A 22551-nucleotide genomic window follows, 5' to 3' on the forward strand; every position below is an offset into this window, starting at 1 on the left:
TGTGGACCAAAAGAATCAAGTAAATATAATGAAAAGACGTTTAAATTTTATTTCATTTGGACTTGCATGAAACTGTCAGTTCATGAAACCTATACATAGCTCAGTGGACACTGAATTATGAATTTTCCTAAATTTACAACACATTATCAATAAAAAAGAGAAACTACAACAGACATAGAAACACTGTACATCCACAGCACGGTAACATACATGATAGGAAAATATCACTTATGTACAATTTTTAAAAACATAAAACGAAAAGACATTAAACGAGTCCTACTTTCTTTACAGTGTTAGTCATGTGAAGCGTCGGGGGGGGGTTCTATTAGATATGTAGGTTTGTCTAGAGAACACTGATGTACACATCCATGCATTCGAGTATGACACAAGAGCAGACAGAGCCGGGCTCAGGTCAGATGCTGGACAGGATGTCCTCCACCAGGTGCTTGTAGACCCAGGCGTCTCCCTTCAGCCTCTGGCGTCTCACGCCCACCACCTCAGGACGCTGCAGCAGACACACCTCCAGCTCAAACGCCATGGTAACCTTCCCAAAGTCCCCCTGGGTGCGGCACTTCAGAGTGTACCTGGGGCGGGAGAGACGTTCAGTCAGCATTGCTCAACATCCAAGAGATGTTAGGGAGAACATTCCAGAAACGACAGCTTTGAATCCAAGAGCGAGTGTGTGTGTGTCTGTTGAGCGAGTGTGTGTGGGTGAGTGAACATGGATCTATCTGTGAGCAAATGTGTGTGTGTCTCTCTCACCCTTTCTGGGTGAAGTCGACGTGTTTTTCAGGCAGGATGGTGAGGATGTTGTGGAGCACCTGGTCAGGGTTGGTTTGGCTGGTCAGTGTCACGTTGTACTGGGCCTGGTGGAGAGACGAAGGTTCAGGCCCTGCGTCTGAGACTCACATTTTGGTTTGTGTTTATGTCATCGAATCGAATCTTTGAGTTATCTTGTAGCATATAAATATTGCCGTGCATGTGTACCTTGATCTTGCGCGGGCCGTCGCGGAGCGCGCGTCTCTTGCTGGGTGTGAGCATGGTGATGACCTTGTCCAGGCCTCTCTCCAGGCTGCCGAACACCCTCCCTCCCCGTCTCTTCTGACCGCTGTCCCCCTGGGACGCTGCCATGTCCAGGGACCGGGACCTATGGCGGGACACGTTGACCTTTGACTTGCCTGACCAACGTACACCATCTGGGGTCACAATTGTAACTCTTCTTTCTTTGTCATCCATTACGCTCTTCCGTCCCCCCCCCCCCTCCCCCTCACCTCCGTTCAGGGCTGAAGGCCAGTATTTCCAGGTCTCCTGGCTCCTTGGGCTCTTCTCCTCTCTTCCTGGACTGGTCCTTAGCATTGCCCCCTCCTGAAACACACACACACACACACACACACGGTTTAGTGCAGAAAACACATGTCATTACACACCACACGGGACGGCGTGCAGGGAAAGAGACAGCTACACCTGTCACAGCACACGCCTAGGGAGTCTGTGTTTGTGTGTGTGTGGACAAGGCTGTCAAGCGGCGCCTGCCTGTATAGCTGTGTTAGAGAGAGACCATAGTAGTGAAGCATGTTCTACAGAGGGAATGTTAGGAAGACAAAAGAATTACCTGACAAGCACAAGGCTGTTTCGACTTTCATGTTCAGCCTTATTACACAGACACATATTTACCAATAGAGCTAATAGTACTATTAGCATCTGTTCTTAAGTCATTGTAATACCTCGAGCTTAATGCTAGAACTGTTAATAGGAAAACTCCATTGGTTTGACAATGTCAATTAGACATGCACACACACGCACCCAAAGTGGTGTAATGACGGCTGAATCAGAGAAATATGAGTGGCTTTGGGAGAGATCACACCCAGGCCAATACAGTTTATGACAGAATACTATTTACTTGCAAATGTGTGGCGTGTGGATATGTCACTTCTGATTAGAAAAGTGCTGGAAAATTAGTGTGTGTGTTGGCTGGAGAGGGCAGTGGACTAATCTATAATGGAACAGGTGGAGAGTACTTTAAATACTCAACGGAAAACATCCATATACAACTAGACAGGCCTGTGTGTACGTGTGTTCATACCTTTGGGTGTGTCTACTGTGGTCTTCGCTCCAATATTGTTGTTATTGGAAGTGGGCGTGTTCAAGATATTCTTATTGGGCCGTGCAATCTTCTTATTGGTCGCTGGTGTCCGAGGGGCAGGCTGTGCAAAAATGTCTGCATCCTTATTGGTAACCACAGCAACGTTCTCTTTGTTTTCATTGGTCTGTTCGCACCGGCGATGCGGCGTGATTTGAGCTTTCTCCGGGGTCCGTCCATGACCCCGCCTCCTGTCCCCGGCAGGAGAGACAGCTCTCTGTGAGGGCACAAACACACGTACGTTACAAGCTTGGATGGGAATTCATTATCCAGTTGTTCATGACGCATTCAATCATGCACACATACACCAGAGATGTTTTTACATCGTCATCTAATCAAGCCATGCTGACCATGTCCGTATTGTCGGTGTCTCGACCTCTGACCCCCTGGGGTGTGAGTGCCATCCATGGACAGTCATCGTCATAGTAGGTGTCAATGAAGTCCACGGAGCCCTGGTCATCATCCTCACTGAAGTGGAGAATATTCTGAGACTGGAGGGAGAGGGAGAGAGAGGGGGAGAGAGAGGGGGAGAGAGAGGTGGAGAGAGAGGTGGAGAGAGAGATCAGGAAGAAAACAGATAGGATAAAAGGGACATTAGGAAGAGAGAAATGGATAGACAGTGAGAAAGAAAGAGAGCCAGAGAGATCTAGCCAGCGTACCATTCAGGCAGGAGGTGCGTGTGCCCGTGTGTGCGCCTACCTGCAGGCCTTGGTGCAGGGGGGAGCAGGAAGTGACCTCAGTCAGAGGGGGTGGGGGCCGCAGGCGGATGGGCTTGCCTCTCTGTTTCTTAGACTGCAGCAGCAGGTAGGTGGCTGTGGTCTGGTCATATGCCCACTACCCCCACCACAACAACATCAGTAAACAACAGTAGCTCATCTAGAACTTTGGGGATTTTTTCACAAGAAGATAACGTGTAGCCAGACAAACAGACCAAGACGACACACACACACACCTCTTTGACCAGCTTGGTGGTACTCTGTCTGGATCTCTTCATGTTGACAGCCATCTCAGTGATGCAGTCCTCATCTATGTGACCCAGCTGGTCCGAGACAAACCCAGAGCACTCATTCATGGTGGCTTATACACGTGCATGCGCTATGATGTTCATATGCATGAGTGTGTGTGTGTTAATGTGTACCGGCAGCTTGCTGTGCCACTCTACAGGACTGCCATAGCCAGCCACCATCCAGGGATGATCCAGCAGCGCATGCACTGTCACACGCCTCCTGGGTTCCACCTAGTGGACAGACACAGCAGCAGCACGTTAGAAACCTCCAGCAGCTTCAGCCCAGGAAGAGCAGAGAAAGCTTTACCATTAGAAACCAACTACTAGAAGAATGGGGGACTGCTAGATAAGAACAAGATGGAGAGGGGGAGATATTCATGTAGAGGAGGAGAGGGGGGGCAAACAGAAAGGTGGGATGAAGATGAGGAGTGTACCTGCATCATCTGATTGAGTAACTGAACGCTGCCTGGAGACAGCCAATGAGGGTTGTCAAATTTACCTCTCTGCAAGAACCACAGGGGAAGTCAGGAGCACACACACCTACATACAACAACACATACATGTGGTGGATGGGTGGAATAAAAACCCACAGACTTACAGTGATTTTCCTGTAGAGGACCATACAGTTGTCATCATCAAAAGGTAGGTAGCCACACAGCAGAGCAAACAGCAGCACCCCCATACTCCACACATCAGCCTGCACAGAACATACACATGCACTACATACACAGTATCACACAGTACACACACAGTACACACAGACGCGGGGCCTCGGGGCCTTACCTCTGAGCCGATGTAGGCCTTCCCCTGGATGAGCTCTGGGGCAGCGTAGGCTGGACTCCCACAGCACGTCATCAGCTCGTAGCCCAGGCCTCCCTAGCACACACACAGCTCATTCAGTACGCGAGACCCACTGAAGGGAACCAGACAATGAACTGTTATGATTTCATAACAATCAAACTGAAACACCCAAACACACAACATACCTTGGGTTTGGCACAGAGTCCAAAGTCTATGAGTTTCAGGTTGTGGTTCTCATCTATCAGCAGGTTCTCCTGAAAATCAGGAAGAGAACCGTGTCAGAATACCACCCTTTTACCACTGTCCTCAAACTGAAACTGTCATACATCCTACACAGACCGGTTTGAGGTCCCTGTGTGCGTAGCCCTGGCTGTGGACGTAGGCCAGCGCTGAGACAATCTGCCTGAAGAATACTCTGGTCTCGTCCTCTGACAAGCGGTCCTTAGCGATGATGTAGTCAAACAGCTCCCCGCCAGGACAGTACTGTAAGGGATGAGATGAAAGAGTGAAGACAGGGATGAGATGGGGGGATGGGAGGGAGTGGAGACAGGGATGAGAAGGGGGATGGGGGGGAGTGGAGACAGGGATGAGAAGGGGGATGGGGGGGAGTGGAGACAGGGATGAGAAGGGGGATGGGGGGGGGAGTGGAGACAGGGATGAGAAGGGGGATGGGGGGAGTGGAGACAGGGATGAGAAGGGGGATGGGGGGGAGTGGAGACAGGGATGAGAAGGGGGATGGGGGGGAGTGGAGACAGGGATGAGAAGGGGGATGGGGGGGAGTGGAGACAGGGATGAGAAGGGGGATGGGAGGGAGTGGAGACAGGGATGAGAAGGGGGATGGGGGGGAGTGGAGACAGGGATGAGAAGGGGGATGGGGGGGAGTGGAGACAGGGATGAGAAGGGGGATGGGGGGGAGTGGAGACAGGGATGAGAAGGGGGATGGGGGGGAGTGGAGACAGGGATGAGAAGGGGGATGGGGGGGAGTGGAGACAGGGATGAGAAGGGGGATGGGGGGGGAGTGGAGACAGGGATGAGAAGGGGGATGGGGGGGAGTGGAGACAGGGATGAGAAGGGGGATGGGGGGGAGTGGAGACAGGGATGAGAAGGGGGATGGGGGGAGTGGAGACAGGGATGAGAAGGGGGATGGGGGGGAGTGGAGACAGGGATGAGAAGGGGGATGGGGGGGAGTGGAGACAGGGATGAGAAGGGGGATGGGGGGGAGTGGAGACAGGGATGAGAAGGGGGATGGGGGGGAGTGGAGACAGGGATGAGAAGGGGGGACGGGAGGGAAACATTGGATGGAGAGCCTATTTTGAAAGTGTTGGAAACGCTTTTTGAAAGATTATTTAACATATTGATCAAATCAAATGTTTTTGTATAGCCCTTTTAACAAGCAATGTCACAGAGGGCTTCACATACGCCCATAGAACTGCCCCTCAACCAACCTAAACCCTCAATGAAGACAAGGGAAAAACTCCCAGAAAAACTAATTTAAGAGAAAATGGAAGCAACCTTGGGAGGAAGAATTCAGTGAGGGATCCCCCCTCCTCACTATTACACACGAGTGTGTTTGGGTGTGTCTCACCTCGAGCACCATGTAGATCCTGGTGGAAGTCTCAATGACGTGGAAGAGACGGCAGACGTGCTGGTGACTGAGGTTCTTCATGGCCTCTATCTCCACCTTGACACGAGGGAGGTCCTCCTGAAGGGGAGGAGAGCACATCACAATTATTAATCAAACCAATGACATTAAGAGCAGTCCAAAATCGTCCTCATCATCAGGATCACCAAGAAGACTCACCCCCAAGTCTTTTTTGTCCATGATCTTGATGGCCACTTTTTCCCCCGTCAAAATGTGACGGCCCAGTTTGACTTTAGCAAAGCCTCCTAGGAAAGACCGTTGGACAGAACACAGATCAAATACAAACACACACCTCTGTGCCCATACGTGTTTTCCATGTCTACATTATTTACACACAGACTAACACTAACAGACTAACACACACACATTCATACGTAGCCTAGGTATGTTACCTGAGCCGATAGTCTCGTACACCTCATAGTACTTGAGGAGCTCCGCTGCATTCTCTATGGTGGGCATCTCTCCGTCGACCTGAGTCAATAAACATAAGATACCGTTTAATCTACTTGCAAACTATCGTTTGCTGAATCAATACGTTTTTAATTGTCAATCTAAGTTTGATCGATGGTCGTAGATAATTACATGCCATTGATTCGGTAAAAGAAAAATCGCCCATCCTGTCATGAATGGCTACAGTAGCTTGTTGCTACTGTAGCTAGCCAGCTAACTTGCTGGTAAATATCTTTAAGATGTAATTAATGAATTGCATGGTAAACTATCACACAACGACACTGTAACTTACCTTAATATTATCTTAAACTTCCGCGACAAGCGTTAGCTACGGGAGACATATGCTTCGTAAAACTAAAATAACTAGGACTGCTTGTTGCCAAAATTTGAATTTCCCACTTAGTGACGGAATTTCCTGCTTCCGGTATCTGGGGCAGTTGTGCATAGATATATATAGTCTTTATATATATCTATGGAGTTGTGTGCCTCTTCTATAAATTTACCGTATTGAATAGCCCGCTGACAATGGTGGTTAAATAGAAATTTTGAAATTAAAGTTAAAGCCGAGGGCATGCGCTGAAACTCAACAATTTATGCTCAGTAGTTGCTTTGTAGAAAACCAACATTTCTAGTTTGTTGTGATTTGATGCTCACCTTTTGAACTTTCAGATTTTGTGGCTGGCGGAGGAATGACCAGGGGTGTATGTTTTAGTGAAGGAGTGTGCGTCCTCCTCTGCTATAAGCCTGTCATTATGTATAAGGTCAGACGTCAGGGAAGGCAACTAGTAGTTTAGGACAAACCCAGGGCTCTCTTAATCACCTGACCATATAATCAAGAACTCTCTCTGTTACTGTAGGCTAGTTGGTTGTGTGTTTTTTTGTGTTTTTTTTTTATTAACACAATATAAGCTCATCCCTCTGTCAAAGAGGGATGAGCATAGAAGCTAACGTGCCATAGACCTTAAAGCATCGTGTCCTCTGTCATTGGAGGACATCACAAGAAAGAGGAAAAACACTTGACCAAAATATAGTTGTCTAACCAATACAACCAAAAACAGAGAGGCCCAGTGGTTTGAAATAGTTTGTTGAGTGCATAATACGTATGTAACAATGTTTACATTCCACACACACTTCCTCAGGTATGCTTTATCAGTCAGCTTCTCTCAGTACTGCAGCTAACTGCCATCCTAGAACACTGTGCTAAGGTTCCAGAACGCTGCTATTGATTGATGGATCAAGTGTTTCTCTGGAGTTTCTCATGGTCGTTCGGGAAGCACTGTGTTGTTAGGGAAATAACTAGTCATTAAGGGAACTCCAGGTGTTGTCGTGGTGGCTGGACCCTTCAGTTAGTTGTAGGGGCAGCTGGCCTGGACGAGGCACATTGACATCAAACAGCCTTGCAGCTGGAGCACAGGACAGGGGGAGGAAGGGGGTGAGAAGGAGAGAGGGAAGGAGGGATGTGGAGGAGATGATAGGATGAGAAGGAGTGAAGGGGAATGGAACAAGGGAGAAAGGGAGGTCAGAGGAAGGGAGAGAGAGGAAAAAAGTGAGAGTCACGGTGGTGTGTGCTCTACAGACAATGTGTGTTCCTTTCTTTAACATTCTATTCCACCCTCACCCCCTTACCTGTACAACACCCCCCCCCCCTCTCTCTCTCTCTCTCTCTCTCTCTCTCTCTCTCTCTCTCTCTCTCTCTCTCTCTCTCTCTCTCACACACACACACACACACACTCCTCTGTGCTGTGTATGTCTATCTCCTTGTCTCAGTCTCTCCATGGCTGTCTTGCGGCAGCAGCAGCCCATGCTTGCAGGGCTGGGTCTCCTCCAGCTCACCCTCTCAGTGCTCCTCCTCTTCCCTCCTTCGGAGGCTCTCCCTGGGAACACCAAGAGGAGCAGCTCTACGTCTGTGGAGGTAAGGAAGCCTCGGCTTCATTCAGGACCATAAAGCTACAGGTCAGGAGCCTGTGGCTTCCCAGTGCCGTGTGTCGTAGAACATATGACATGAATGTACAGTTAGTATATGTCTGTGAGATACTTTACAATAAGGGCAAAATGTTCTAAATGATGTGTAGCTGTGACATTGTAGAGTGCTTTTGAAATGGATTGTAGTAGATTGCTTTCAAACTTTACATGGGCATGTGGTCATTTGTGGCCCACATTGGATAAATATATTAATAATATAGCATATTTTGGCTAAAAAGAGCAGTTTGTATTGAGGTGCGGCAGAGAGTGTTTCAGTTGTTTGTGCACATCTCAGATCCTTATCACTGGGTCAGTAAAACACACAGAGGCAAGAGAAAGAAACACAGAAGGAAGAGAGGAGAAAGACAGAGAAAACAATAATAATAGTAATCAGCTGATTTACATAACACACATCGACCAAGCAACAAAAGAGAAAAACATTTACATTTTATACTGTTAGACTGAAGTTGAAGAATCATAAGAGGAAAGAGATCTTGTGAATGTATGAAACGTGTGTGTTTAGGTAGTGAGAGGGCTCTTCTCCCGAGCCATCCTCAGTCTTGGTTACCACAAGATCCTGGAGATTCCTGTTGGAGCTCAGAACATCACCATACGAGAAACCATCAAGAGCAGGAACTATCTAGGTACCACACTCACACACACGCACGCACGCACACACACACATAAGCACACACTTTTGTGATTGTTAGGTGGGTGAACTCTCCTGTATGTTGTCTCCCAGCTCTGGGGACTGGAAGCGGTGTTTCCATCATCAATGGTAACTGGGCAATCGACAAACCAGGTGTTTACCTTGCTGCGGGAACTAGGCTGACATATCGACGGCCAAATGAGGTCCGCTCCCGCACTGGCGAGTCCATTACTGCTCCGGGACCAATAACGGAAGAGCTCCATCTATATGTGAGACACACACACAGACGTCTACATTTTGGCCATGGTGCAGATTGTGCAGTAAGATAGCTACTCTTTTTAACTTATTGAAACTGCTGTCATTGTTTCAGGTAATATACCAGAAGCCTGGCCCCAGTGTGTATTACGAATACAGCCTGCTGCTTCCCAATACACACACCAGTCCCCAGCCCGATACACTTTCTGACATAGTTTCCTTGGGTGAGTATACATATAAATAGACACTATTAATCCTAATAAGTTTCATCAAGTTTTTAACCCTTCCACTTATTCACTCTCATCTTTCCTCTGTATTTTGCTTTTGGATTCAATTATTTATACTCTCTGGCTCCGACATCACTTCCTCTGGCCCTGACATCACTTCAACTTTCTCTTCTTTCATTTTTGGCCCCTGACACCCCTTCACCTCTATTCCCCCCAGTTGAGACTATTGGCCCCTCCCACAACGATACTTCTGGTTTCTCCCAACATTACACTAAAAGTCCCTCACATAATAGCACAGATAGCCTCTCCTACAGTAGCACAGATAGCCCCTCCCATACATACACTATTCCCTCCCATTATAACAATGACAGCCTTTCCAATGTAAGCATTATCCCCTCCCAAATATACACTGTTAGCCCCTCCCACACAGCCACAGTTAACCCCTCCCATACAGACACTGAAAGCCCCTCCCACACAGTACCTGTCAGCCCCTCCTATTCAGACACAGATAGCCCCTCCTACACTGCCAGCCCCTTCTACACAGTCACCGTCAGCCCCTCCTATTCAGACACAGATAGCCCCTCCTACACTGCCAGCCCCTTCTACACAGTCACCGTCAGCCCCTCCTATTCAGACACAGATAGCCCCTCCTACACTGCCAGCCCCGCCTATTCAGACACAGATAGCCCCTCCTACACTGCCAGCCCCGCCTATTCAGACACAGATAGGCCCTCCTACACTGCCAGCCCTGCCTATTCAGACACAGATAGCCCCTCCTACACTGCCAGCCCCGCCTATTCAGACACAGATAGCCCCTCCTACACTGCCAGCCCCTCCTATTCAGACACAGATAGCCCCTCCTACACAGTCACTGCCAGCCCCTCCTATTCAGACACAGATAGCCCCGTCTACACAGTCACTGCCAGCCCCTCCTATTCAGACACAGATAGCCCCTCCTACACTGCCAGCCCCTCCTATTCAGACACAGATAGCCCCTCCTATACTGCCAGCCCCTCCTATTCAGACACAGATAGCCCCTTCTACACAGTCACTGATAGCCCCTCCTACTCAGACACAGATAGCCCCTCCCCCACAGTCACTGTTAGCCCCTCCCACACATATACTGATAGCCCCTCCTACACTGCCAGCCCCTCCTATTCAGACACAGATAGCCCCTTCTACACAGTCACTGCTAGCCCCTCATACTCAGACATAGATAGCCCCTCCCATACAGATATTGTTACCTCCTTCAACACAATCGCTGATTTCTCCACCTACCCAGAAAGTGTTAGTCCCTCCTACCCATACACTAGCCCCTTTCACGATTATAATTTTAGCCCCTCCTACACAGACACTGTTAGCCCCTCCTATACAGACACTGTTAGCCCCTCCTACACAGACACTGTTAGCCCCTCCCACACAGACACTGTTAGCCCCTCCCACACAGACACTGTTAGCCCCTCCCATACAGACACTGTTAGCCCCTCTCATTCAGACACTGTTAGCCCCTCTCATACAGACACTGTTAGCCCCTCTCACACAGATGCTGACTTATCTGCTTACCAAGAAACTGATAGCCCCTCCCATACAGTTGTTCCCTATAACAAGGACTCCATTGGACAGAACCTCATAGGGAATGACATTATCAATGAGCAGGAACATACCAACCAGGTGCCCTCTCACCCCTTTGTGAGCCCTGACTCCTGGAGCAGCTACATCTGGACCAGCACCGGACACACACCCTGCACCACCACCTGTGGCACCGGTGAGCCTCTTTGTAAATTCTTCCTCACACTCGAAGCTCCAACACACACATGAATGACTTGACACACATGAATCCTTGGCATGTAATGATAATCAGATGAGTACAGGTGAAGGTGTTCCGAGGTATATAACTGGACACTGAAGGCATGTCCTCGATGTGTGTCAGGCAGGCGCCAGGTGTTGTGGAGGTGTACTGAGAGGAAGACCCAGACCACAGTAGCAAGTGACCTCTGTGGCCCCTCCCTTCCTCCTCTAAACCATGAAGAGGACTGCAACACCCAACCCTGTCCGGCATTGTGAGAAACCACCCACACGCATGCACATGCACACACACGTTTGTTTTACTACCCTATTGTGAAGACTGACAATTTACCCCCTCTACAAATAGCACCAGTTGTGGGGCTCAAGAAACTGTTCCCACAAGGTCTTCTTCTTAGATGACTATCCTTGTGGGGACTGCACACACACATACACAGTTAGATTGGAATCATATGTTGGTGTCAATCTCTGATAACATAGAAGAAGGTAACTTCTTGTAAGACCTCTTTTGGTGATTTGATCAAAGCTGGGACTTGGGGGAGTGGTCAGAGTGCAGCAAGAGGTGTGGCCCAGGAGTCCAGCACCGGCAGGTCCACTGTCGCCAGGTGACCAATAACAACAGCAACGGAACGGTGACAATGGTTACTGTGGGAACGGACCTGTGCGAAGAGGATGTCACTGCTATGCCAGCGACATCATCGCCATGCCAACTGAAGGTCTGCAGCCAATGGCAGTTACGTTCTGATTGGAGCCCGGTGAGACTGACATACTGACAATACTACCATAGAATTACTGGAGTACCATTACTTTTACTCTGGTATCATACTTCATAACTTTTAATACAAAGTTAAAACAGTTATCTTTGGAGAGAGAAAACTATGAATGCAACATTTTATGACTATAAAATCCTCTCACTATCTGTAACAACTGTCCCTCCAGTGCTCTGTGCCGTGTGGGGTTGGGCAGCGCAGCAGGGAGGTGGTGTGTGTGGGCGGCACGGGAGTCGTGGAGCAGGACCAGGAGTGTAACCTGGCCCTGAAGCCAGACCACCTCCACAACTGTGACATGGGAGCCTGCGCACGCAGCTGGTACACCTCGCTCTGGAGTCAGCGGGTAGGCTGGGTGGGCTGGGTAGGCTGGGGGCAGGAGGGTAGTTCATAGTTGTGTTATGTATTGTGTGTGTGTGTGCATGTGTACATGTGTCATCTCTGTATCATCTCAGTGTTCTGCAGAGTGTGGCAAGGGCAAACGCACCCGAGCATCTGTGTGTCTTGTCGATCACGTGACCAACCTCCGATTGGGCGGCTGTGAAGGGGAGCGACCACAGGAAGTGACATCATGTGATGCCGGGCCATGTCGCCAACAAATGGAGTGGTACGCAGGACCCTGGGGACAGGTGTGCCACAGAACCCACGACATCCAACATGTCATATAACACACAGAACACGCAGCATGTGATACCTTACCATGTCTGTGTACTAAAGCTTAATTAATGCTGAACACATCACATGCGATTACAAAAAGAGCAGTTAATTGTGTATGTGTGTCCCAGTGTTCTGCAGAATGTGGAAATGGAACGCAGACCAGAGGCGTGGCATGTCTCCTTAGAGACGAGGGTCGCCTACAGGCTGTTGACCAATCCAAATGTTTCCACTTGCCTCAGCCAATCAGCTCACAGCCCTGCCAGCTGAAGCTGTGTGGCGTGCAGTGGTACATGACAGAATGGAGCGCGGTGAGAATGCATGCACTTCTCCTTCCTCCTCTTTCTCCATTCATCCATCTCTCCATCCACATATCATCTGAACAAGCCAGGGCATGCATGTCCCATGCATGCATCTCTCATAGCTCCTTCTAAGCATGCAGGCATGCATTTTATTTTGTCCCACTGGCTCCCCCTAGTGTTCACGCTCCTGCGAAGGCGGTTACCGCGTGCGTGAGGTGCGCTGCCTTGCCGACAACATGGCCCCTAGCAACCTCTGTGACCCCAGCTTGACCCCGGAGAGCAGCGCGGAGTGCAACCCCCAGCCCTGTGTAACAGACGCCAGTAAGACATCCCAACACTCATGTCAGGGAGTGAGATTGATATTCAAAACGAAACACTTACATAACTGAATTACTTTTTCCCCTTCCACATCCATTCTCCCTCTGCCGGTCTCCACTCATCTCCAGGCGTGTCGTGCCGGGACCAGTATGATAACTGTGTGGTGGTGGTGCAGGCCAGGCTGTGTGTGTACCCCTACTACAGGACTGCCTGCTGCACTTCCTGTTCGCGTGTGACAAACAAACACCCCTACCCATACCTGAAGACTCAGCGCCGCAGACGTACACTCCAACACACACTCGAGAAGTTGTGAATGTTCTTACAAAAGAGGAGTTATGATAGGGAAGGTCTGCTTGTAACGTTGTGTTATCTGAATGCATGTGCCATCTGTTACACACTGTTGAAACCTTGGTATTCTTTGATATTGTCTTCTTGAGATTATTTTTTCTAAATAAAGGCATACAGGTTTAGGGGTATTTGTGGCGTTGCTTTTTATTAAAATAATGACAAAGCCGACACTAACTTGCAAGACAATACGTAGTGGCTGATTCAATTATACTTTGGGTTAGTTCTGTCTCTCCCTTCCCTCCCTCAATAATTCATATCTAGACAGCAGTCCACACAGGTCTTTACTCAGGATAATAATACCTTTGTTTTAATGAACAGCCAGGCTGACAGCTTGTAAAAAGGCCATTATTCAATCACAAGAACTTAAAGCACAAAAAGAAACAAAACAAAAGAAGCACCAACTACAACCTCACATAGCATTCTCCACTGTCCAGGAACGAGGAGAAAACAGCTCACCAGTGCCTCTGGGGCCTTCTCTACACACATTCTCTTCTTCAATCCATCCCAAACCACGTTCCATAGGGGTGTCCTGGCGCTCTGGGCGTATGTTTGTCTGAGAGCAAGGCTGGGGTGCTACGACCCAGCCTGAAGGCTGGGCAGGCAGAAGGAAGGGTGAGGAAAAGTCTGGGGCCTTTGGCATCAAGGGTCACCCGAGGGTCACCCCAGGGTCATCCATGCACCGGTCAGGTATGAACCCCTGGGCCGCTGAACATTCCTCTGTCACTTTATTCTTCTAGCCCTTCCTTTTTTTCCCGCTAGTTTGAAAAACAATCATGTGGAAAGACATCAGCCAGTCCACTGAATAATCCTGTTTTCTTCCTCCTGTGATTGTGATTTGTAGGATGTCCAAAGATGAAACAGGCAGTCTGGATACATAAGAGCTGATCCAGGCTTGGTGCCTAGAAACACCACTCTCCTCCAAACATACATTGTCCTGGATTCAAGCCGCTGTTGTGTGACTCGGTTCTGAAAAGACAACGGCAGGTCACATGTTCATAATCATCCAATGGAAACGTCCAAACCTGTTTGTGTTTCCCTCTCCATCTGATCTTCAGCTTATTGAATTAATTCAGGTTTGGTTTCCTAAACGTCGTACCAACATTCACTGATTTTTCAATACTGTTGAAGTTTTACAAATACATAAATATTATAGGATACAATATTACAGTATGCTGTATAAAATACAAAATAAAAATTGATATACTTAATTTAACTGATAATCACTGGAGGTAAGCAGAGAAAAATGATCTTTGACACTAGGTGAAAAAACTTGGCAAAATAAACCCAAAACAATAAACATTATATTTCTCACCCCCTGAGGTCTAATGTCAACGGTCAAGACTCCAAACACACCCAGTTCTAAAACTAAGCCCATCTCAGTGAAAAACACTTCCACCCATCCTTCCTCCTCATGTCTGCCAGGTAAAGGAAGCAGGCTGTAAGGCGTTTTAAGAGTACTAGAACGGGGCCCCAACATCAAGATAGTGCACTAGGTTTGAGTACATATGGAGAGGCACATGGGACTCAGGGTCACGGGTCGTGTACTAGGAGATAGACGGAGACACAGCACGGTGTCCTACGCAGGTACACGCGTTTGGGTCCAGTTGCTGCGTGGGCGGGCAGACCGCACGCCGGGGCGCTACAGGAAGGCACATCTGAGGCAGCGGGAATCTAGAGACTCAGCGCTGACGTGGCGTCAGGGGAACAGGACGAAAGAAGGAAAAGACAGGAGCATTGGTCCCGCTTCCACCTCTCCACAGCAGGTAACCCACCCCTAGTAACAGGCAACACACGTCTGACTGGAACCCTGGCGTCCACTGACCCTGTAGAGCTGGATCAAACCTGGGTCAGACACACAGCAGCGGATACCGTAAGACGGCCATGTCTTTTTCTTGACCAAAAATACAACATTTAAAGAACTCCTCAGGGATCGTTCGTCTAGCCTTGTTCAGCGGACATGAACAAGGAGTGGATATGAGGAAGAGGCAGGATAATGGAGTTTAGGATATTTTCTACCAGGGTAACAGGCTCAGTATGGGTCTGACACAGGTTCAAAGCTAGGGCTTTAAATGCTAAAACACTAGTTGCCAAAAGGGGGTGTAAAGATTTTAAGTCTGAGGACGACGAGGCAGTGAATCAGGAAGTTTTAAGGCCAATATTTATGTAACCGTCCAATCAGGATGCCCGAACAGTTAAAATGATGCAAGACCTGACCAATCACACAGGTTTACAATTACATATTTAAATATTCATCCAAAGCATTCACTCTCTTCCTCCTAAAAGTCTAGCTAGCCTACTATAGACTTATCAAGGTTTAGTCACTTATATTAAAACAAGGCTTTTTTTGTTTGTTTGTTGTTCTTTCAGTTTGATATTATGCACAATATATAAACGTATGTTACAAGAATATACACGGCTTTAGTCATAATATCTTAGTCAAGAGTACATCCAAGCATTCAGGGCTTTGGCTTTGTGAGGTTAGTCTACATATGCAGTTATGAAACGCACATACAAATGCACCATAGAAAAACTAAAGTACACAAGAAACAAGCAAGTCCAAACAAAACGGAGAGAAACCAGATATGAACTTGATATATCTCCATCTCCTGTCGTTGACACATGGAAACAACATACGGCCCCACCTTGACCTCCTATCGTTAACGTTTACACACACACAGTCCCACCTCCGGCTCCTGTTGTTCACACACAGACACACACGCTCAGGAAAAATACAACGGAAGTATTCAAGTTTCACTTTTTGTCTCACAATCTCACACACATACACCATGCACAAAGGAAGGACACACAATCGACCAATACCAAAGGAACAGGAAAGTCAAAGGTGAAAGGTCGGGATTCTAGTTCAAGTTTGTCATTCCTCATGTGCAAGTCAATATAAAAATGCTACAACTTGTACGTGGCTGTCATGGGCAGACACGCCGGTCTCAGGGCAGGGCCCACCTCTCTCTAGAGATGGGACATTTCAAACATGGGAGTCAAAAATTGTCAGCACAACTCAATCAACGGATGCAGCTTCTCCACTTCCTCTTGGGGTCTTCTCTTGCCCTCTCCCTCGACTCTGGGGGAGAGGAGGAGCAAACAAGGGAGTCTGCTACACCGCATGTAGGCCTCTTCAATCTATCCCTCCATTCTCTTTCCCTCTCTCCCTCCCCGTCCACTGCCAGCGTTCCTTCTCTTGTAAACTCCTCCGCTCCTCTTCCCAGTTTGGCTGGAGCCATTTCTACTCCTCTCCTCCCAATCCCTCCCTCCCTCCATCACTCGCTGTCTGTCTCCAGGTCGGAGTCGGACCACTGTACGGGGGACAGTTTCCCGTTGCGCTGGGCGTGCTCGATGACAGCAGTGTAGCAGAAGTAGTACTGGTCCCAGGTCTGGATGCTGAAAGCCCGCTGGCCCCGCATGCGGCGGACCGTCTGACGCACGTCCACCGTCCCGATGTCCTCCAGCCTGGACAGACAGATGTCCAGCGTGCAGAACGTACCTGGGCGTCAAAGGAGGACGGAGACAGGGAGAGAGAGAGAGATGACGGCATCAGTGGTAAACCCGTTTCCTGTCGTATATCTCTAAACTTCAGAGGACCCCGAAGACGTGGCCAGCCACACAGGACAGAGAGACGGGTAAACACAGGTAGACAGAGAGGACTGCCAGACGGGTAAGAGAGGGCAGCAGCGGTTCTTCCTACCTGTGCGTCCGATGCCTGCGCTGCAGTGTACCACCAGAGGGGGCCCCCCCGGAGGCCCCGCCCACTGGGAGCCCAGGCTGTGCAGCGCCGCCTCCTGCTGCTGACGCACGTGCTCACGGAAGTCCAACATGGCCGACGCACACTTGGGCACTCCGAAATCTGGCCAGCTGACGTAGAGGTAGTGGGACACCTCCCGTCTTTCCCCTGTCTGGAGAGCGGAGGAGAGATGGGAAGGGAGGAGAGATGGGAAGGGAGGAGAGAGGGGAAGGGAGGAGAGAGGGGAAGGGCGGACAGAGGGGAAGGGAGGAGAGAGGGGAAGGGAGGAGAGAGGGGGATGGAGAGTAATTTAAAAAGAGATGGCTAAGCCGAGCTTTCTTGTTAAATATTGTGTGCGTGTGTGTGTGTGTGTGTGTGTGTGCGTGCATGTGTATGTACCTGGCTGTTATAGAGCTCCAGATGAGAAAGCTTGAAGTCGTGGAACACCTGGACATTCGTGTTCCTCACCAGGAAATAGCCATGCTGCTCAGTCCTCCCATCCTCTAGGGGCCAGTACTGACCACACTTCACACGCCCGCGCTCTACCACCCTGGATCGCAAGCACGCACAGACACACACAGTCATGTCGTCAATCCTGTCCTGACACAAAACACTTACACACCTGTCTCGCAACCACTGAACACACACTCACCTGGTAGTCATGACAATGATGAGCACCATCTGTTCCCACACCATGCGCCAGAAATCACCGAAGGTTTTCGGCAATGGACCTGAATCCCATAAACGAGAACAACTGACATGACCACCCACTCCACACCGAGGTCTGCACGACTGAACCACAGTCGAAGACAAACTGGAAAAGCACTCTTCAGTAACATGCTGTAGACTGCTGACCAACCAGATGCCAATTTGAAAAAGCAGTGGGTAGACACCCAGGTAAGGCCCAGTCTCAGCTTGGTGTATATGCAGGGACTCACCCTGAGTGGCGATGTAAGCGCTGTTCCTCTTGTACCCATCCATGAAGCTGGCATTAATGTAGTCCGATGTCTGGGAACCACAGAGAGAGATTAGAGTCCCAGAGAGAGATGAGTCATAGAGAGATCAGAGCCAGAGAAGGATCGGAACAGAGAGATCAAGACTTCCAAGAAGGTCGATCATTATAACGCCAAGTCTCACTTACCTCATCCCTATCATCACCCAGCTGACACAGCCGCACTCGGGATTGGTCCAGACAGAGGACGTCGCTGTACCTGTTCTTGATCTGATTGGCCGGCTTCCTAGGAAGGGGGGGGGGGGGCGGGAGAAACGTCAACAGGTCATCACAGGTCAGAAAGAGAGAGAAGCTGCTTCTCCGGGGTTAGGGTTGCTTGTTTCTCCAGGGCATTGCTGGGTCTTACTTGGAGTAGTCGAAGGTCCCGGCGGGGGGCTCTTTGCGGATCTCCTCGTACTCCTGGTAGATCCCCTTCTTCTTCTGCTTCTTCACGTACTCCACCAGCTGCTGCACCGTCATGCCCCCTGATTCAGGCATGTGTATGGACACCTCAGCACACATGTCTTCCTCCTCCTCCTCCTCCTCATCGTCATCCTCAGGCCCCCACGAGGAGGGCAGGGGGGGGCATGGGTGCTGAGGGGGCCGGGGGAGAGATTTCTGGGGCAGGGGAGGAACCCCTTCCTCATCCTCCTCCCCGTGATCCTCGTCCTGCTCCTCCACTTCCTGGTTGTCCACTATGTGGGTGGAGCCTGAGGGCTTGTCAACGAGCACAGCCTCACTTCCTGTCTGATGCAAAGGTGTGTCAGGGGGGGTCTCGGACTGGGGAGGGGGCTGGCGGCCACGACCGTTAACATTAGCATTGGGGGTGCTATTAACCCCTGACCCCGCCGTCACAGCAGAACCGTTCCAGTGTTGGTGGTTCCCATGTGGCCGGTTCTGACCCAAATGAGGGCTGTGCTGCTGGGTCAGGGCCTGGCCATGAGTCCTGCCATCCACACCATCACAGTGGTTGTGTTGGTTAGCATTGCTATCGTCATAGCAGTTGGAGTTGGCTGTGGCTAGCTGGGAGGCTAACACCAACTGGGGGTTTGTGTGGGAGCCTATGGAGGTTTGAGCCGTGGTTAGCATAGCACCTGCGCTAGCGTTGTTGGGATCCAGGTAGTAGGAGCACAACAGGCTGCCCACGCAGTCCTGCGTGTCCTGTGTGAACATCTCTCCTGGATTGGCGTGTGTCTGTATGTTGACGCAGGACTGTATCCAGGCGACGTGGCTGTACTGAGAGGTTCCACCCAGGTGCTCTGGGAGCGAGGAGACCGGGATGTGATTGGCCAGCTCGTGAGCCTTCACCGTACACACCTGATAATAGGAGACACAATTACACACAGAAAATATACAGAGAGCTTAGACACACACATGCAAAACAGTAATAGACACACACATACCCGCTCTCTGAGCTTCTCGCGGACAAAGAGGCGCAGGACGGCAAAAGGAGCTCGGAACCAGAGTGGTGACGACACGATGAATACACACTTTAGACGAGCCGGGAATGCCCCCTGCCAAGACACACACATCTCACCGACTTGCCCTTCACTGGACCACAGGACACACGGAGCCTAAGACGCACGGAGCCTAGGACGCACGGAGCCTAGGACGCACGGAGCCTAGGACGCACGGAGCCTAGGACGCACGGAGCCTAGGACGCACGGAGCCTAGGACGCACGGAGCCTAGGACACACGGAGCCTAGGACACACAAAGCCTAATAGCCTAGGGGTTGGGAATGAAGAGAGACCTGGACAGACAGTTGTACCTTCAGCAGGTTGAGGATTTTGACACAGAGTTCGTAGTCAAAGTTGGCGTAGCTGGAGTTGGTCATGTCATAGATGAATATGAGTCCTTCACGCTGGGTCTGAGCACTGGAGGGGGGGAGAGGGGTTGAGGGATAGAGGGGGCAGGAAGGGGTGACTAAGGAACAGTTGCAAATCTCCTCTTTGATTTGAACAATGCTTTCATAAGCAATGCTGTGAAAGTTTGCTGGATGTGTCTCACCTCTCGATGGCTTTGTCCAGCTGGTAGATGATGGCCTGGAGCACGGCCTTGTGGGTAGTGACATCAGGTCGGTGAAGACGAGCAGTGAAGAGCGCAAGAGCAGCACCGTTCGCATCACAACCAGGCTGGAACACACACACACAGAATATACACACACTCACAGGTTACACACACACAGAATATACACACACACACAGGTTACACACACACTCACAGAATATACACACACACACACACACACACTCTCACAGAATATACACACACACAGAATATACACACACACAAAGATTACACACACTCACAGGTTACACACACATACACTCACCAGAACAGTAAATTTGCCACTCAACAGTTCCGAGCGCAGTGGCTCCTCTCCTGGATTGATATTGAAGATGCCCTCTTTTATCCTGGTGTTCTTGTTGGATACACAAGACAGGATGACAAGGTGAAGAGGATTACAGAGTGAAAGGGTGAGGCTGACTGTGCACTTTGTCACAGCAGTCATGGGCTTTACAGGACACCAGGCTTCAGAAGATAGGAATCCACTTCCTGGCAAGCAGACACTAACGGTAAATGATGAGTTGGTTCAGTGATTGAGTGACTAAGACAGGCAAGGCAGAGACAGACTCACTCAGTACTTACATGTGAGCACACATACATACACACACACACACACACACCTTGTATGCCTGGAAGAGGTCGATGGCTCTGGAGACGTCAAACTTGCGGGCCATGAGGAACTTAACTGCTGTTGTCTGGGAGACCAGAGCAGCACTCTGGGGCAGCTCTCTGCTGCGTACCTCACCCAGAAACTCCTCCACAGCCTGGAATAAGCAGGGGAGACAAATAAACATCTGAACACACACAGCACTTAATAAAAAATTATTAACATACTGTGGATTACAGAATGTTCATATTAATTCGTTATCTTTAGTACCATTCTATGTAATGCAACTGACCCCAAATCTGAATTAACATGGTTATGTGCACTTGGCAAACATCTCAGGTTTCAGATTTAATCTACAGAGGCTAGCTAGGAAGCGAACATAGTTACCATATAAAAGTGCTAGCCAGCTATAACTGGGTGGTGATGTCCCAAACCATTTTTACATGGTCATCTGACGCATTCTATCCAACGAAAAACACGCTCGCTGAAGGTGAGCGCCAGCAGGCAAGCTGTTCATGACAACAACAATGCTAGGAACTGGGAGACCAATTCTGTGAACTGTCTGCCGTAAACATGAGCCAGCGTTCATGCTAACTGGAACGCTAAGACGAGGGCCAAGCCTTCGCAGAATTTGCTCGAGATTTGCTCCCACACAGACAGTTCATCACACGCACACAAAACCACGATAAATTTGAACACAACAGTTTGACATGTTTTCCCCACTTGCTATACCGTGCACTAGTTTCCTGTCATCACAGATTGGCTCGCTAGCCAGCTAGCTACATGTGGTATCGTAGAGGTGGAAACTAGCTTGCAAACTGTTAAGAAGACTAGCTGTGCTACTTCGGCGAACAGCTGCATTAAAAACAAGCATGACATGCGGCAAAAATTAAGGCTTGACGCTAGTAACCATTCGGTTCCACTAAACAGATTGCATTTATTAAGACTTTCGATGAGTAGCCACAATCACCACACATTGCTACGTACTAGATAATCCCTCCCTCTTAGCCACTCAGCTAGCTGGGCTACCATCCTAACCATGCTAACCAGCTACTGTAGTCACACAGGATTCGGCCGTGACGGGAGGGTGCGAACGGGCCACGACTATTTATCACCCTCCAGGACAAAGAATTATTGCACAAAATATGTCCATAAATTGTGCATATTAAACAGGGAACAGGACTGACAAAAATAATAATCCAAGTTTAAAGAGAAGCGGTATTAAAAACATTTACGGAGACTTACTAGCTCTTCTTGGGTTGTTAGGGCTTCCGCCATCTTGAAGCCTCCGCAACGTCACAAGGGGCGCGCCCACTACTTGCTCGCTCACGCCAAGAGCGAAACAAGTGTGGCAGGAGGATGGCGTCGCTTCATGGATCAGAGCTTCATAAACTAATGGTCATGTCATGATTTGTCATAATGGTTATATATTTTTTCTAGGTTTATTTCCAAGAGCAATGGAAATGCCAACTACTGTCTGAAAAGTTCACGGAACTTTCACAAATTTGGGGGTTTGATACCAGCACCAGAACTACAGACATGTTAATTGTGTCTGAGTCCGACATGGCGAATAAACCGAATTCTGATTCTGATTAGGGAGTTATTAACTTTAATGGAACCCATCTTAAAGACACATTAGGTGTATTCGACATGGACTAACTTCATGCAGCGCTGCAGCCGGCTGCAGGCGGCTAACTCTATGCTTGAAACAGTGAATTCTGGTTAGACTTTTTGTCCGACTTGAGACTGCGCCGAGGCTAGGTCACTGTGACGTAGCCATCAAAGTACTGTGAGATAGATTCGAGAACTGCCGGCTGTGTAGCCG

At 49.3% G+C, this 22551-nt stretch overlaps 3 protein-coding genes across 4 annotated transcripts; 1 reads left to right on the forward strand and 2 right to left on the reverse strand.

Annotated features, from left to right (window-relative positions):
- Positions 1-24: 24 nt before the first annotated feature.
- On the reverse strand, positions 25-6464 carry melk (maternal embryonic leucine zipper kinase). Of its 2 annotated transcripts, XM_062477841.1 has the most exons (18): positions 6332-6464; positions 5982-6060; positions 5749-5834; positions 5533-5649; positions 4287-4430; positions 4133-4201; positions 3930-4022; positions 3745-3843; positions 3581-3649; positions 3279-3377; positions 3093-3179; positions 2840-2974; positions 2491-2631; positions 2084-2357; positions 1272-1365; positions 988-1147; positions 763-866; positions 25-584 (listed from the first exon to the last, which is right to left on the reverse strand). In XM_062477841.1, exons 2-18 carry the CDS (start codon positions 6046-6048, stop codon positions 413-415), a joined length of 2010 nt encoding a protein of 669 aa, XP_062333825.1. In that variant the 5' UTR covers positions 6049-6060; positions 6332-6464; the 3' UTR covers positions 25-412. The 2 variants fall into 2 exon arrangements, with proteins under 2 accessions (XP_062333825.1, XP_062333826.1); XM_062477842.1 differs by lacking the exons at positions 5982-6060; positions 6332-6464 and having other exon boundaries at positions 5533-5646; positions 5745-5830.
- Positions 6465-7813: 1349 nt separating this feature from the next.
- Positions 7814-15102, forward strand: LOC134033886 (thrombospondin type-1 domain-containing protein 4-like). The gene is made up of 13 exons (XM_062478171.1): positions 7814-7951; positions 8525-8645; positions 8744-8869; positions 9611-10419; positions 10756-10897; positions 11063-11192; positions 11462-11690; positions 11875-12048; positions 12158-12331; positions 12488-12667; positions 12835-12979; positions 13105-13257; positions 14948-15102. The coding sequence occupies exons 1-13, from the start codon at positions 7814-7816 to the stop codon at positions 15100-15102; spliced, it is 2676 nt and encodes an 891-aa protein (XP_062334155.1).
- On the reverse strand, positions 13443-22075 carry ptpn9b (protein tyrosine phosphatase non-receptor type 9b). The gene is made up of 13 exons (XM_062477758.1): positions 21972-22075; positions 20740-20883; positions 20385-20474; positions 20060-20184; positions 19821-19926; positions 19455-19565; positions 18419-19368; positions 18202-18298; positions 17999-18068; positions 17713-17791; positions 17460-17610; positions 17025-17232; positions 13443-16823 (listed from the first exon to the last, which is right to left on the reverse strand). Exons 1-13 carry the CDS (start codon positions 22002-22004, stop codon positions 16600-16602), a joined length of 2388 nt encoding a protein of 795 aa, XP_062333742.1. The 5' UTR covers positions 22005-22075; the 3' UTR covers positions 13443-16599.
- Between the last annotated feature and the right edge of the window lie 476 nt (positions 22076-22551).

This window comes from Osmerus eperlanus, chromosome 14 (genome assembly GCF_963692335.1).
Source record: "Osmerus eperlanus chromosome 14, fOsmEpe2.1, whole genome shotgun sequence".
NCBI lineage: Eukaryota > Metazoa > Chordata > Actinopteri > Osmeriformes > Osmeridae > Osmerus > Osmerus eperlanus.